A 16,860-nucleotide genomic window follows, 5' to 3' on the forward strand; every position below is an offset into this window, starting at 1 on the left:
ACACTATTACGTCAGTCACATCATGTCTCCGCACTTCTGGCATGGAAAAGTGAAAAGTATTGATGTCCGCGCGCGTGGGTAGCACCTATATATGAGACCACGATGACATAACCAACGCCAGTGGCCTCACTCGGAGCGAAAAGGAGCCACCCCATGGCGCTCACAAGGGTTACTGGTCATGTAAAAGTTTCAGGATCCAGCCTGATGCCTAGGAAATCCAAAGGGAAGGAATCTGCAGCTAGTCATTGTCTCTAACAGATAATGCAATACTGAAGGTAAGTAACTTGCTTTTTCCTTCCTGAATTTGTTTGTCAAGAGCATAATGAAGTTACTTTAGTGTTACGTAGTTCACGAGAGATCTTGTTCTATCCTGCAAAATACCATGACGTGCTTGTGTTTACTACTTTGTAATGATAAAGCAGAGTTTGATGGTGATGTGGTTTGGAAGAGTGCATCAGATGGATACTAATTGTGCTTCTTTGCTGTTGTCCTTTAGACCCTGACCTTGCTTATGGAATTGAAGTGAAAGAAGTCTGCCCCGACACTGTGATGATCAGCCTCAATCGCTTATGGTCCTTCACATGTGACTTGACAAAAGGTTGCAACGTAAGCAGTACGGCTTGGAATAAAAAGAACCCGGTAAGTTGCTACATGCATATGCTCTACTTCTTCGCCAATGTGCATCATCATATTGAGAATAATGAGCTCTATCAAATTCAATTCCAGGTAGTTGTATGTCGGATTAAACCACACTAATATGTTTAAGACAAGCCATGCATTTCTAAAACAACAGTACACAGGTGTCCATCACAGAGGAAGTGAAGGAAACATCTTTCAAATCGTTGTATGATTTTTGCTGTTTATGTCTGTAGGAAGGCCAGTTTTATTGAGGGTGGTTAGGTTTGTAACTTATACTATGTGGTTACTATGTCTTCTAGAAGGGTTGTAACCAGATCCTGTGTTAGTCCATATTGTCTCTTTTTGGTGAATACATAGATGTCATTGTCTTTTCTAGTTTTTCTTATGCTTTCGAAGTTGTCAATGTAAGAAATTAGGTGACTGCCCCCTTCAAGGAATAATCACAACTCTTGACACGGAGAACCCTGAAAGTTGCTAAACTAAGTGTAAACAGGCGATCCTGACAGTGGAACCTTCTAGCTACCAGCACCTAACCTGCTATCCCTTCACCAGTCTTAACCCCTCTATACTTAGTGAATCGCACCCACGGTCACAATGCTAGTTCCCTTGGGAACCTAACAGTTCAAAACACAAGCACAGGTGCACCACACATCAAAATTCAAGCAAGAAGAACAATTGTATAGTCCATATCCAATAAAGACGTTCTTCAATTTCTCTCTTTTTATTCCATTTCCAGTGGATTAAAAAACAGAGTCAAATGTTATGACTCTTCACACAGTACAGCCCACGCGTTTCGTCCTAGTGCAGTACTTCTTCAGGGCACTAAGTACTGGGTGGGTGAAACACATCCAAGGGCTAGTGAGTCGCAGGCTTCGTTGCTTATAAACTGTTCACCGTCAAGGGATATATTATGTCTCATAATGTGAACCGTCTATATCTAGACAACGAATGGATGATGGCTTGTAGGAGGATCCCAACATAAGGCTTTTGAGCACCGCAGTGATGTGTTGCGTATAGGCTCACGTGGCAGCAACGGATAAATGGACAAGGCTTGTCCGTTTATGCGTTGCTGCCACGACCCTCGGCACTCTGCCTGCCTGCAACAGCCTCATTTCGTCTGTTGTTTTCCTGTCCATTTAATATTTTACCAATTTACGAGATATTAGTATTGGGACGTTTCCTTTGTACTGATGTGATTATAGGTATTCGTGGAGGCTGATATTGTACATGCTCATCTCTAACCAGGTGGAGGTGCTTACCCTACCTGTAGGCCTTCTTGCGTAACTTTGAGATGATCAATTTCAAGAGTTGGATGTGAGCCTCTATACAACACATCACTGCGGTGCTCAACATCCTTATGTTGGGATCCTCCTACTAACCATCATCTGTTCGTGGTCTAGATATAGACGGTTCACATTCTTAGACATAATATCTCACTTGACAGGTAACAGTTAATAAGCAACGAAGCCTGCGACTCACTAGCCCTTGGATGTGTTTGATCTACCCAGTACTTAGTGCCCTGAAGAAGTCCTGCACTAGGACGAAATGCGCGGCTGTACTGTATCGTTTTGTATCGTACTGTGTGAAGAGTCATACAATTTGACTCTGTTTTTTAATCCACTGGAAACGGAATAAAAAGAGAGAAATTGAAGAACGTCTTTATTGGATATGGACTATATAATTGTTCTTCTTGCTTGAATTTTGATGTGTGGTGCACCTGTGCTTGTGTTCTGAAGTTGCTAAACTAACCTGAGCCCAACCCACTAGCAGATATGGCACAGAGCAAACAGGCTTAACTTAAGGCAATGTGTAAAGTATTTATGTAGAACCAGAACAGTAGAAACTTTAAAATGCACAACGATAAACATCTCAAACTGAATTAGAAAATAGAGTTAAAATCTAAGAAACAAAATTACACCACAATGACAAAATCCAATAAGGGGAATCATGGCTATGAATTTTTAATGTTTTAAGTAAACATAGTGCTAAGAAGCACAAAGTGCAAATGATAGTCAATAGTTGCTGTAGACTGGGACCTAGGCTCGATTTCAGGCTGACTGCTATGGAGTACAGGTCGGGTACACCTAACAGGTTCATCCTGGTTAAAGATTTTATCTTCTGACTCAGTCCCAACCAACAGCAAGAGTATGCTTCTAAAGCCCAACAGGACCTCAGGGGGAGGCATTTAGAGACTCACTGTATGTCTGGCAAAGTCCAACAGTTGAGTCCATGTCCAGTTGCCACTGGTCAACTGGGTACTTCCGGTAAAAGGCCTCTTGCAGCTTGCTATTTCCCTGTGCAAAGGAGGCCATTCAACTCACCCAGGGAGTCCACTTATTTGTCATGGGTGCCAAAGGAAGCAGGTCCAGTCCTTCAGGGCTCCTCTAAGGTCACTGACTGTAGGACCAGTCCTCTTCTGATCTTCCAGAGGTCCAGAAAGTGCTCTGAAGAGCGTGACTGGGGATACCACATTTATGCCTGGCACTAGCTAATGGGTGGCGGTAACTCCTGGTCCCTCCCTAACCTATAGGGTAAAAGGTCCCAGGACTGACTCTACAAACTTTTGCAGCACTTTTTGTTTGCCCTACTGTAAACAGGCCCAAAAAGCCATGTGTAAAGACATTTTTAAGATGACAAATGTCTTTGACCACACTAAACTTGGGCTTTGGGGTCTCTGGTATGTGTGGGGAGTGTACTTTGATAATCCTAGTATCCTTCAATATCTAACACTAATATCCAGTTTGAAGCAAACACTATACCCATGACAAACCCAGAGACAGATGTATGGTAGGACAAAAGCAGGGGCTTTCAACAACCAGATATGGAATCCCCAAGAATTGTCTTGGCATCCTGTTCTGTTTTTTTTAAGTGTGCCCCAAGTGCAGCATGTGGCTCAACAAACCTGTCAAGAAGTATTTGACAGTATGGTGTGAACTATCAACAGGGTTTTGCATAGGCCCTACCCCTCTGCTGAACTGAAAGGAGTCATCCCTGCCAATTCAGGTCAACCTGTCAGTCACAGTGGCCTATTGTGTAGCTCCTGGGAGGAGTTTCACACCTCAGTCACACCTTATTCAGGCAACGTACAGGCTGGGAGGAGCTGGAGAGTTAATTCAAATTAGCCTACAGGAGCTTCAGGCAGGGAAAAGGTAACTTTCTAAAAGTTGCTTTTCCTGAATATTTATTCAGAAATCTGAATTCACCATTGAAGTGCATTATTAATAACTATTAAAATGAGTTGTTTAATTATTTTTGTAGCTGGTCCCATTCCTGAGAGAAAGTAATACGATTTTAATCTGTACTCTGGTTTTCTCCATTGGATAGCTAAGCTGGTCACGTGTCAAATGGCTTTGTAGACCTTGTCACTGTAAGTACATGGTAACATTCATTTTCTATATGACCCACTGTTAAACACCATGCACTCTACTTTGTGGGCTACAAGGCTTACATAGAGGCGACTTACTAATATTTAAAAGGAATGTTTTTATCTGCCAAAAAAGCTCTTTTGACAGATTCAATGACAAGTTTTACACTGCCACAGTCAGGCTTCACAGGGAAGGCCTGAAGCCATGTTTGCATTGGCACCGTAGAGAATAGCATAATGGGTGATGCAGTCCACTAGTGGCATTTAAGTTCCAGGCCCTGGGTACCCTTTGTACACCATATTCTAGGGACTTATAGACGAGGTAAATATACCATTATAGGCAAGGTAAATATACCAATCAGGAAAAAGCCAATTTAATCATAGTTAAATGGGGAGCACAGGCACTTTACTACTGGTTAGCAGGGGTAAAGTGTGCAGAGTTCTAAAGCCAGTAAAAATATAGGGTCAAGCAAAAAGGAGAAATATGCAGGGTGACCATACAGATTTCCAACAGCCAAGTTTTCTGTTTGAGTTGTGTTACTTTTGCTATCAAAGATCCTGAAATGGGCTACATTAGCTTTGAGTAGGTCTTCTCATACTGATAAGAGATATAGTAAAAATGTACTTATCAAGGTCTCTGACACTTTGATCTTTATTCAAAGATTCTTTATCAACAATGAATTTACTTTCCTCAAAGTTTAATGTACATACACTGTTAATTGCATCATTTAAACAATAGTGGGGTGTTTTTTATTCTCTATGCAGATCCCACACAATACTGTGTAATTCAAGTATGTTTCCATGGTTGGGTTCTGATCTTTCACTCTGCAAACATACCCTCTTCTTCTTTACCAGACGTTCTCTAGTTCCAGTTCATTGATATTTTCTAAATTGTGAGAAACTATTTCCAAGCCTGGCTGATGAGGGATGTTACCCCAAAACCGGTCCCAGGATGCTTGTTTCCGGTTCAGGTAAGACCTGGCTTGGCAATTCGGGCTGGACTGTTCCCATGAGGCACAGGGCCCAGACTGATTTGCATATAGCTGGGTCTGAACTGAGGTGGCGAAGTGTGCTAAAGAACGATGATAGATTCACCCCAGATCTGTGACTAGGGGTGAGAGTCTGAAAAATGTCAGTGTTCCGTTCATCATCTCCTTGTGTTTGCTTTGTTCGCCCCAAGTTGGCAGGGTATGCCCAGATGTGAGTCCCTTGCTCACTTTGCCACTGGTTTCAAGCTAGCCTGGCTGATGAGGGTTGTTACCCCCAAACCGGTCACGGGATGCTTGTTTCCGGTTCAGGGAAGGCCTGGATTGGCAGTTCGAGCTGGACTGTTCCCATGAGGCACAGAGTCAAGACTGATTTGCATATGGCTGGGTCTGAGCTGGGGTGGCGTAGTGAGCTAACGAGCGATAATGGATTCAATCCAGATCAGTGACTGGGGGTGAGTGTCTGCAAAGTTCCAGGGCTCCGTCCATCATCTCCTTGTATTTGCTATGTTCATTTGTATACAAACAAATCTTTTGTTTTGCTAAATGAGTCTTTTTTTTCTTTCAGGATCTTTTGGCGGTTGGCTATGGAGAATTTGGTTTCAAGAAGCAGAAGGGGGGATTAGCATGCTGCTGGTCACTAAAGAACACTACGGTAAGTAACTCAAACAGTTAAATGATGTGTGCTTTTCCAGTGTCTTCTCTGAAGTTTGTCCTGTTGATTTGCTGTTTGTTTCTGTTTGTACATACATTAATTTGGTGCATTTGGTTAATACATTATTTTTCCTATACACTTAATATTTCATATAGTTCTTTTGTGATGTATCATGTTAAAATATTCGAGGGTGAGTAAAGGAACATGCTAATTATTCTTTTATATACATATTTATGAGTATTTATGAATCAAGAATGTATCTGCCGAGTGCCAGGGTGCTGTAAGAGTGGACAATGTAATAATGGAATGGAACTAGTACTAATAATGCTGCTGATCAGGTAAGCTGGCAAAGCACATGCACTCACCTGTGACCAGAGGCTTCAGGGTGTAATTCAGATAAGCTGACCAAAGCATTGCCTGCTCCAAACCCCACAGGCTTGAAGCACCACTTTTTTAACTGAAAAATATAGCATTTATAAGCACAATTTGCATCTGTAAAACCTCTGCTGGAATAAATGCATACACAAAAGAAAAATACCAAAGGTGACTGGTATACAAATGTTCTTTCTAGAACAATGTATTTGACAGAGTGGAATCTACAATTCAACTAATTCCCTGAACCCCTGCCCTCCCCCCCCTCCAGAACCCCTCCAAATTGCAGTTAAAGCCCTTCACCATGTATTAACTGTAATCGACCAGACAGGAAACGTTCTCTAACGATACAATATTGCTTCTCCTCTTCCTGTGGTCCTGGCAAGGCTGTGCAGTGTCACTTTAGTTGAAAACAGTTTTGCAGCAACAGTCAGAGGAGGGGACTGTGTTGGGATAGCTTCTCCTCCATCCAGCCTATACTTCCAATGGGATGAAAATGCATGAGGAGAGTCAGGTGGTCGACCGTACCATATGCTAAGAGGCCCAGACGTGTAAGGGCGGCAGCTATGTTCTAGTCAGCTTGGGACTTGAGCTCTTCTCATGTTGCCGTCATGTAGGATTCTCCCTCAAGACATTATCGGAAGCCCTCCAGCTAGAACTGCTTGACCCACAATACAGTCCTTGCAATGGGTAAACGCAATTCAAGGGTTTCCAACCGGTCAAACTTGAGTGCCTCAAATCCTGCAAAATACATCAGTCCGAGCAATAAATAATGGTGCCTTGAAATTATGTGTTTATCTTGTCACATTGCAGGTTGTTAGACCTGTCTGCTTTTGGGTAGCCCCTCCTATTAATTATTTATTTTGCCCCTTTTTGCTCCTCATAACCCTTCATTCTTTTTATGTCCACTAGATTCTTTTTTGAGGTGTTGACCTAGGGGCTAGATGCTCTTTCTGTCCTCATAGTCCTTTTCCCCGAGGCCTAGGTGCCTTCCCTGACTAAAAACCCACAAGAATCACAAAATGGTCGCCAGTAACTGCCATAACGGTCATCTCAAGACAGGACCCATACGTTAGAATAGGGACCTTCCAGAACCTTCTGGACCTTGCTGGACCTTTGGAGGGGAACCTATATAAGGCGGAATGCGAGGCAGCCATTTTGTTGTTGACTAGTGAGTGCTAGAGAGTGGAACTGGTGAGGAGGGAGGCGACTCTGAGGAGGAGGACAGCGCTTTACCAGGAGTAGGATTGACCTGTGGGCCGGCCGATCTCCTGTACTGACTTGTTCCCACTGGTGTTGACCAAACCCTGCCAGGGAAGTCCATTCCTAAAATTCTTGAACGACCCCCAAGACATTCCAAGGGCTCTGGGGTCTCTGAGATAAGTCGCGTTTGGAAGGGTGAAGAAGTCTAACCCTGAAGGATCATTCCTAGAAACTGCAGCACTGAATTCCCTTCCCATAAGGCATTTAAGGAGCTAGCGCTTCCTTCATCAAGGACTCACCGAGCGTGGGACTGGTGAGACCAGCTGACATCTCGGCGGGGTGAGGGCGCCCTATCCGGCGCAGATTTCCTCTGCGAGTTGACAGAGTGCTGAGTGGCATCCGAGGAGGTGGAGCAGCGACGGAGGAGGCTGGACGAGAGAGGCGGAACTTCGGCGTGAGGAGACAGCGAAGTAGGAGCAGCCGAGCGAGTGCGCCGGAAGTAGTGCTACGGCGTCGACTTCTGCGCAGGCTCGGAGGTGCAGGTCTCTGAGGAGTGCACCGGGCGGCGGAGTCTGTCTGCACGATCCTTCTGAGGGAGAAGCGTCTCGACCAGGGACAGAGGCACTGAGGATCCAGAGTGACAGAAGGCGCTGTTGTGTCCCCGGATACCGGCGTCCGTTTGAGCTTAACCGGCTAACTAACTCTGAAACAAGTAAGCCGGGCCGCATAACTGGAGGGAGGTGGAGAGCGTCACGGGGAGTGTGACGAAATAACGAAGGAGACTGTAAATTACTCCCCGGGCCGAGGACCGGCTACCGAGCAAGGGTGTGGAGGTAATAACATTACCCTATGTGACCGGACCCCCCCCCACTCAAACGAGGCTAAATACTGTTGCACTGCCAGTACCAGAGACCAGGAAAAGGGGCCCAGCTGGGGATAAGGAAGGGTGTGGGAGCTGCATCTGTCCCAGAAACACAACGCTCGTTGAGAGGGCCCACATAGCCTAAAGTGGGTTCGGGAGCAAGTTCATGTAGCCCTGAATCAGGAAAAATAACTACCTGTTTGTCCTCTTTTAGGCCCCAGCTGTTACATCGAGTCATTAGGTGACATTACTGAAGCTGGGCTATAAACCTGTGCAACTCGTTTGAAATATCCATGAAACTTCAGTGGTAAAGTTCAGTTTCAGTGTATTGTAAACGAGCTTGTCACCTGTTGAATCTTAACCTAGAATTGTAGAGTGTGGAACGTTTGTTTACATTACAGGGTCATCTTACATAAACCGTGAATGGGGAAGAAGGGTTGGTAATATCATCCAGAATGTGACATAAAGTAATAATGACATGTGAAGATATTTAATGTATTGGAATCTGCTAATAAGCTGAAAATCTAACAAAGAGTTTTTATAAAGCAGACCGTATTCTTCTAAATTTGGTGTAGTGTCCTTATTTTTGAGTGGATGGACGTTATGTTACTGAAGGGTGCGACGCAAACTTAGCACATGTATCTTGGAGTTAGGCCTTCCCACTTAGTGCCAAGCTACCTTATGTGACTTGGAGATCCCAGGTCCAACACAGGTGCTTCAAAGACAGAGGTCAAATGTCAGGCTATTTCGTCTGACAAATTGCTTCTTATCATTTGTAACGGGATTGGTGTCTATTTCCCTTTCTCTGAGTGCAAATTGGTAAGAGTTTTTATTGTTTAACTATTTTTATTGATATCAGCTCGAAACAAAATCACACCATATACATTCTGATCGTGTGCCATCAAAGTGAAACGTACAAGCAATTAGGAGGTTGGCACAGGCACATTGCAAAGTACAAAGTACAATCCGCCAAGCGTTGGCATATGGTATGAGGGAATGAAACAACCCCCCCAACTAAGAACTCCCTCCCTCCTTTCCCCCATCCCACTCCCCTCCCGCCCGTCCAGTGCTCCCTTTCTACCTCTAAGCTGTCCTGCCGCTCTCTCTTCCTGTGTCTCAATATTTACTCCTGCCTTAAGGGTCTGTTTCTTTTGGTTCCGTGAGTCTCAACAATCTTAGATACCGTGGACATGTGATTTCCCTAAATTCCGTGATCAAGAGGGACCTAAATAGTTGCCAAAGCTCTTCATATCTATCACCCTCCCCAGCCATAGTGAGTGATAATTTCTCCATTCCAAGTATATGCCACAACCTGTGCAGCCATTCAGTAAAGGTGGGAATGTTGGAGGTGCGCCAATGTGTGAGTATGTTCTGCACTGCGGCGCCTAGAGCGATGGCCATTTGTCTACCTCTACGGGAACGTAGTGGGTATGTTAGGGGGTTAGGAAGCCACAGTATGACATATGCTGGAAATCGCGGGAGCTCTGTCTGAAAATGTCTATCCACCTCATCTAACACCTGCGTCCAGTAAGGTTGGAGGTGGACACAATCCCATAGTAGGTGCACTAGGTTTCCAACTTGGCCACAACCCCGCCAACAGGTCGCCTCTCTGCCACGGTCCATCTCATGTAATCGTTCGGGAGTATAATACCAATATGTTGTTACTTTTGTGAGTGTCTCCGTGAGCCTCATGTGGTAGGCGGAGTGGCGTGCTCTATAGTAAATCTTTTCCCATTCCTTGTGACTAAGGACCCTACCCAGCTCTCTTTCCCATCGCTCTCTGCCTGGATTGTGTATATGTGTCTGATTTACCTGCAGCATCTTATAAAGGTCAGATATGAGTTTAGTGTTTGATGTGTGGGAGATGAGCCACCGTTCGTAAGGGAGAAGCCGTCTGTCCGCGCTTGCGCGTACTTGTGGTTGCAGTGCCCAGTGTCTCACTTTTAGATAGCAATACCGTTCTGTCTCTCAGAAGCCAAAATCTTGTTTGAATTGGGGGAAGGGAATGATCCCCTCTGCTCCATAGATGTGAAATAAGAAGGGGCATCCCGCGGACCTCCAATGGGCAAAAGTCGTCCCTGCTGTGCCGAGGCCAAAGTCTGGATTGTCCACCAGCGGGGTGAGGGGAGAGGGAAAGGTTGTAAAATCATGGGCAATGTTAGTGGCGTCCCACACCTCCAGGGGAACTCGTGTTATAAACGAGGCATAAAGATTAGGGGGTGGGTGGGCCTTACGAAGGAAGGGGATTTCTTGCAGTGGACGGCTGGCCACCGCTTGGTCTTGAAAGTGCCAGTGTTTCTCTGACTCCCATTTACTCCATTCCACCAGGTAGTGCAATTGCGCCGCCTGGTAGTATTTGTGGAGGTCAGGTATCCCCAATCCTCCCATCTCTCGGGCAAGCGGGGCCAATGACCTCCGCATTCTAGGTTTCCAGCCCTGCCAGATAAATTGGGCCAGTTCGGCTTGTATCTGCCGGATCCAGCCGGCGGGTGGTCGTAACGGGAGAGCCCAAAAAAGGTTGAGGATTTGGGGCAGAATGGTCATCTTGACATCTGCAATCCTACCCAGCCGGGAGAATGGGTAGTGTCTCCACCGGTTTATCTCTCCTCGGATCTTCCCGCGGAGTGAATTGTAGTTAGCTGCGAACATGTTGGGGAGTGAGGAGGCCAATTGAATTCTCAGGTACGGGACCGTATCTGGTGCCCACTGAATGGGAAAGAGCTTTTGTAGATAAGATCTTGTGGAGGGTGAAAGTGAAAGATCTAGATCTATGGATTTGTCGGTGTTCATTTTGAACCCGGACACCTTAGCAAAGGCGTCCAGATTGGCTAAGCAGGCTGGCAAGGCCGTCCGTGGGGAATCTAGAGAAATCATGATGTCGTCTGAGTAGAGACTGATCGTGTGGGTGTCGCCACCAAACTTGATCCCTTTGATTGTCCGGTTTTGTCGTATTCTCTGGGATAGTGGCTCCATGTATGAGGCGAATAAAAGGGGCGAGAGTGGGCACCCTTGTCTCGTGCCTCTCTCGATGGGGAAACTGGCAGAGCTGTAGCCATTCACCCGTACTACCGCAGTGGGAGAGTTATAGCAGTTAATGATAAAGGCACAGAATTTTTACCCAATCCCCACCTGCTCCAAAACCTGCTCTAAGTAGGGCCAGTGGACGCGGTCAAAAGCCTTTTCGGCGTCTATTGCTAACATCATCCTCTCCCCAGGTATTCGAGCGGCTTTCTCTATGAGGTGGATGATTTGTTTAATGTTATCTACTGGCTCGAGTTCAGGGATAAAACCAGCTTGGTCTGGGTCTATAAGTCCAAGTAGGTGAGGGGCTAGTCGAGACGCCAGGATCCCAGTGTACGATTTAAGATCCACGTTTAATAAAGATATTGGCCGGTAGGCCCCGCATTTAGTACTATCCTTCCCGGGCTTAGAAATAACTGTTATTGAGGCCCGTAGGAGGTCAGGCGGTATTGCTCCCTGTTCCGCAAACGTATTGAACAGATGTGTAAGGATTGGGGCAAGTACTGCGCAAAACTTCTTATAAAAAATGGCGGGGAAGCCGTCCGGTCCCTGCGCCTTCCCTAATTTAGGTCTGGAAATGGCGGCAATTACTTCTTCTTTTTGAATGTCTCTCTCAAGATATTTTGCTTGAGTAGTAGTCAAGGATGGTAGTGTGACTGAGTCTAAGAAAGAGGCGGCCTCTGAGCCCCTCAGCTGACTGCCAGTGTAGAGGGTGGCATAAAAGTCTCGGAATGACTCCACAATCTCAGCATCCTCCGAGACACTAGTCTCATCGGGCCGGATAATCTCCTTGACCTTCTGTTGCTGACGTGTTTCCCATAACCTACTAGCCAGTAGGCGGCCGCACCTGTCCCCCCCAGTATAATAAGCATGCCGCAGCCGTAGGGCCGCAAATTTGGCGCGGTCCAGATCCAAAGCCTCTAATTGGTGCCGAATAGTTTTGAGTTGTCTCCACACCCTTGGGGCCCCCGTTCTCTGGTGCATTTGCTCTAATTCGCGAATGCGTTGCATGAGCTCTTCGCGTTTGCGCTGCCGCTCTCTGTTGTCTGCTGTTGAGAGGGCTATAAACTCCCCTCGGAGCACCGCCTTCAGCGCCGCCCACTGTGTCGCAGGTGTCGTATCTGGGTTGGCATTATGAGAAAGGTAGTCGCTAATTGTGTCTTGAATGTGCTTCATAACGTCCACCCTGTATATTAGTGCATCCCTAAGGCGCCATACTCTGGGGGGGTAAGCTGCAGGCAGGAAAGTGAGTGTGGCAGTGACTGGTGCGTGATCCGAGAGTGATGTAACCCCTATCTCAGTCGTGGTTGTGAGCGAGCAGACCGGGCCTGAGGCTAAGAGATAGTCTAATCTGGCGTACGTTTTGTGTGCATTAGAGTAGTAGGAATATTCTTTCTCCTGGGGGTGGGACCTACGCCAGAGATCATGTAGGTCTTTGTCCCGTAAACGATCTAGGCCACCAGCTGAGAGCGCACCTGCCTGGTGGGTGCGTTGACTAGATCTGTCCAAGACATTATCAAACACTAGGTTTAGATCCCCCCCAAGATAATGTGTCTGTCTGGTGTGGCTGTGGCTTCAGTGAGAGCTGATTGTAGGAACTTTTCCTGTCCTTCATTCGGGGCATAGAGGGACCCAATGGTAAACGAGAGGCCTCCCAGGGTAAAACGATATGTCAGCAGCCTCCCCTCAAGTTCTGCACTTTTGTGCAATACCTCTCCCTTGAATCGCTTCACCACTAAAATCGCCACTCCCTCTGTCTTGGTGGGGCTAGAAGAAAAGAACAGCACGGGGAATTTACGCGAGCGCAGTCGGTAGCAATCACGCGCCAGTAAGTGAGTCTCCTGAAGTAAGCAGATGTCAGCTTGCGTGTTTTCTAGGCAGGACAGGATCGCTCGTCGCTTAACGGGATTATTGAGACCCCTCACATTGAGGGTCAAGATCTTAAGGGTGGTGGGGGGCATGACCACCTTGGAACCAGATCAGGCTAATGTGGGAAGCCCGGCAGGCAGTGCCATAGGCGTAAGCATAGGCATGGCGTATAGGGAGTTTACGGTGCCGCATGGACAAGGGCTCCTTAAGCTGAAATCGGGAGCGGAGCACTGGACATCCTTCCCCTTCCCCTTTCCCCTTCCCACGTCCCCAAACAACACCCACCCTCCTCCCGCCCCCTTTACTCCCAAAAACCCAACAGTTCAAAGGTCCAAAGTCCATCACCCTCAGGGACAATCAGGAATATGTTCACTTGGGGTAAGACAATCAGATCAAAACACTCTTCCCTCCCGCCGATGGACCGGCATAAGAAATGAACGGGCTGCAGCTGCAGACGTCAAGGCCATTAAAGTCAACTGGGATGGGTCGATGCCAGATCTGAAGCTACCGCTTCGACCGTCGCTAGTTGACCATCTGCTATCTCGGACGCCGGGGGTTTCTTGACGCGACGCCTCCTGCCCTGTTGACGCCAGTGGGGGCCCATGGCTGTAGCACCCCCTATGTGGGCCGGTGGTCCATCCTCATCTTCAGGCGGGTCTATCCCTGTCAGGCGGCAGGCTTCCTTTAGTGAGCGGGTCTGATACAGCTTGTTTTCAAGTTTAAACACTATGCGGAATGGGTGGCCCCAGCTGTAAGGGATTTGAAGCTGTTGGAGGTGGGCTGTAACCTGTCTGAATGATCGTCTTTTCTGTAAAGTGAGCGCTGACAAGTCCTGCAACAAGACCGGCGTTTGGTTCCTGTATGATATGGGGTGCAGCTGTCTAGCTTTTTCTAAAATGTCCTCTTTCGTGTGGTAGTCCTGCACACATACCAGAATATCCTGCGGAGGGGCTGACGACCCTCTCGGAGGTCCCACTCTGTGCACTCGGTCCAGACGAAGTTCTGATTCTAGTGGACGACCCAAGATGTGATTAAAGAGTTCTCTAGTAAAGCTGAACAGATCTTTGGTATCATCAGCCCATGTCACTTCCCTTATTCGAACGTATGGCGTCGAAATCGGTTCTCTAAATCTTCCATATGGGACTGCAAATCTACCTGCTGGTCATGGAGCCTGAGTATCTCCTGTTGTAGGGCTTTTTTGTCCGTGTCGTGCCCATCTGCTTTAGTCTCCAGTGTCATGACTCATTCCCCTTTCCCGTCAACATCTCTGCGGATCTCTTTGACCTCCTCTGTAAATTCTTTTTTGAGAGTGTGGATGTCATCCCTTAATGCTGTGAATAATGATTCTATGAAGGCCTTCATGATAGGCTCCGAGCCCTCCCCGGAGCCTGTGGACGGGCGGGTGGCTGTCGTGGTCATGTCTTTAGGTGATGAGGTCCCTTGGGCTTTTGCAATCAGGTCTTGAACTGTCTTGTCTTTACGCACTCTCACTCCGGACATGGTACATATAGTTCGTGTTAGGGTCTCCCTTCCCGGAACTTATACTAGGTCCTGGGCGCTTGCACTGGCGCACCCACTACCATGCGGCCACGCTCAATGAAAGTCTGTGGGTTGTTGGTCGTGCGTTTGGTAAGAAAAGGCCAGGGCGTCGTATCATGCCAAGCAGTCCAATGGCCCCCTGCCTGGTATCGGGACCGGCCTGTCGTGCACCCACTCCGGTCACAGGGCTAGCTCACAACAGTCCACTCATGCTACCACTCCTCCCAAATCTCTCTTTGTTCTGCTGACTGGGAACCCCTCGTTCGGCAGGCCCCCGAAGTATCCGCCAAGCCGCTCCCAAGTCCCCGGGGCCAAACACTCCACTCACCGGCTTTGTCTTTGGGACCACACCACTGATCCTGCCTGCTTGGGCCCTGTCGCAAGAAGGCGACGTCGATGTACGCTTACCGCGTCTCTTGCAGACCTCTCTCCTCACCGGGCATCAGGGTCTCTGCTATCCTCCTCCACTGGGCCCAGACGTCGTCCCCGATTCCTCTCGCTCTGTCTCTGGAGGTCTCCGAGTCGTGTTGTCCGCTGTCCCCCTCTGTGTCCACCGGCTACTCACCGAGCTTCACAGCAGGCACCAGGTTCACGCCCTCCAGTGGGCTGCGCCAGGCCCAGGGCGGCTGCACCAAGTCGGGCTCCTGCACCAAGGATCTCTGTGTGGCAGAGTGGAGCCCGTCCGCTCAGGGTGACGTGGTTCTGCCCCGCAGTTGCCAGGCACCTTCGTGGGGTCACTAGTGGACCCAGCCAACCCACCAGGACGTCGCACCTCGGTGGCCGTCTGCTACTTGTGCTGCGAGCGCTGCTAGTGCCCGCCTTTACTCAATGGCGCACAGTAGACGCTCCGTGTCCCGTTGCTGTGTGGGCCCCTCAGCGTCGTCGAATCCCCGGAGCCGCCCTTAGCACCAACCTCACAGGGGTTACGCTGCCATTCGGATCTTCACCTCACGAGCTGCTGCCTCGGGAACTGCCGGGTTCCCCCCTGCTCCCCTCGACTTTGGGACATTTGCTTCAGACTTCTAGCTAGGGCGCCCGGGACCACACCAGGCCGCTGCAAGATGGTGGGTCTGGCGCTCCCCACTGGCGCCTCTGCCTGCCAGCCGCACTAACCGCTCACCAGGGGGTTGTCTCCTCGTCTCCCGGTGCAGGTCTGTGCCTCTTCGTCGAGGAGTCAGTCAGACTTCGGTGATGCTGCGTAGTCTCACAGCACAGCAATGTAAATACCTGTAAATGAGCTGTTTGAATCCAGCAGTAGGGAAAGCAAAAATTAAGCATATTGTTTTTGTAATTCTGGCGTGCGCTGGACACAGGTTTTAATAGGACTAAAACAAATGACATTAATTAGTTATGCACAAATGATAAATATTCACTGAAATCCTGTTTCCACACATCATTTGAGTCTGTATAGTTTTATTAGAGTAAACAGGATAGGCATCCACTGTAGGCACAGATCCCCTAACAGATTCAACATCTTCCACTGCATTGCAATCGATTTGTCGAGCAATTTCAGATTAATGCATTACTAGCAGTAGTGGCTGCTACCGGGTGGTGAGGTGGGATAAAAAAATAGCATTTACCTTAATACTGCCGACTACCGGCTGCTGCCTCTTCTTTCTCCATCCTCCTTTCTGCACTCAGCAGGAAACACACAGCCTCCCAGAAGCACCTGACCAATCACAATGCTGCCTCATAGCAGAGTTGTGATTGGTCTGAGCGCCGTGGTTTGGCGCTCAGACAGGAACTGGCAGGCTGAGCGTGTTCTCCACCCGGGCTGTAATGCAGCCTGGGTGGAAAACATGCAGAGTACCCATGATGGTTTGGCCGGCCCGAAATGGCCCACTTAAGGTGCTGCTCCCACTCCTACCCCTATGATGCAGGGTGCACAGCCCCACCCGCCTGGCTTCAACTGCAAGCTGAATACAATAAACAAAATGATACTAATGGAATGTTATTAACATTTTATTTTTTGTATTCAGCTTGCAGTTGAAGCAGTGGGGTGAGGCTCTTCCGCCTTAGCGAAGGAGCCGCCGCTGATACTAGTTAGGGCGATTAGGTTGACATGGGAATGTGAGGTGACTGAATCAGACTGAAGCAGTTTCTAAGTACCCCCCAGGCCAAACATCGGATGTAATACACCACCGACGTCTGATGCAGTCACCTCACATCCCCATGTCAACCTACTCGCCCCAACTAGTAATGCATTCATCTGAAACTGCACTGCTTGGGTTCCAAACTTGATTCTTAAATCAGAAAAGTCCCCTATGATTCCCCCCCCCCCCTCCCCCTTCCCCCCCTCGATCCATGTATTCATTGCTGTCCGCTACCTCAGGTGAACCCAGAGTCTGGA

General features: G+C 48.0%; 1 protein-coding gene across 1 annotated transcript in view; it reads left to right on the forward strand.

The window, feature by feature from the left end:
- Positions 1–16,860, forward strand: part of DNAI4 (dynein axonemal intermediate chain 4) — a 496,013-nt gene that overhangs the window by 302,097 nt on the left and 177,056 nt on the right. Inside the window, exons 9-10 of the mRNA XM_078668935.1 lie at positions 497–639; positions 5,558–5,644. Coding sequence (XP_078525061.1) covers positions 497–639; positions 5,558–5,644 — 230 coding nt within the window. The remainder of the gene's footprint in view (positions 1–496; positions 640–5,557; positions 5,645–16,860) is intronic.

The sequence above is a fragment of the Lissotriton helveticus genome, chromosome 1_2 (genome assembly GCF_964261635.1).
Source record: "Lissotriton helveticus chromosome 1_2, aLisHel1.1, whole genome shotgun sequence".
Taxonomy (NCBI): domain Eukaryota; kingdom Metazoa; phylum Chordata; class Amphibia; order Caudata; family Salamandridae; genus Lissotriton; species Lissotriton helveticus.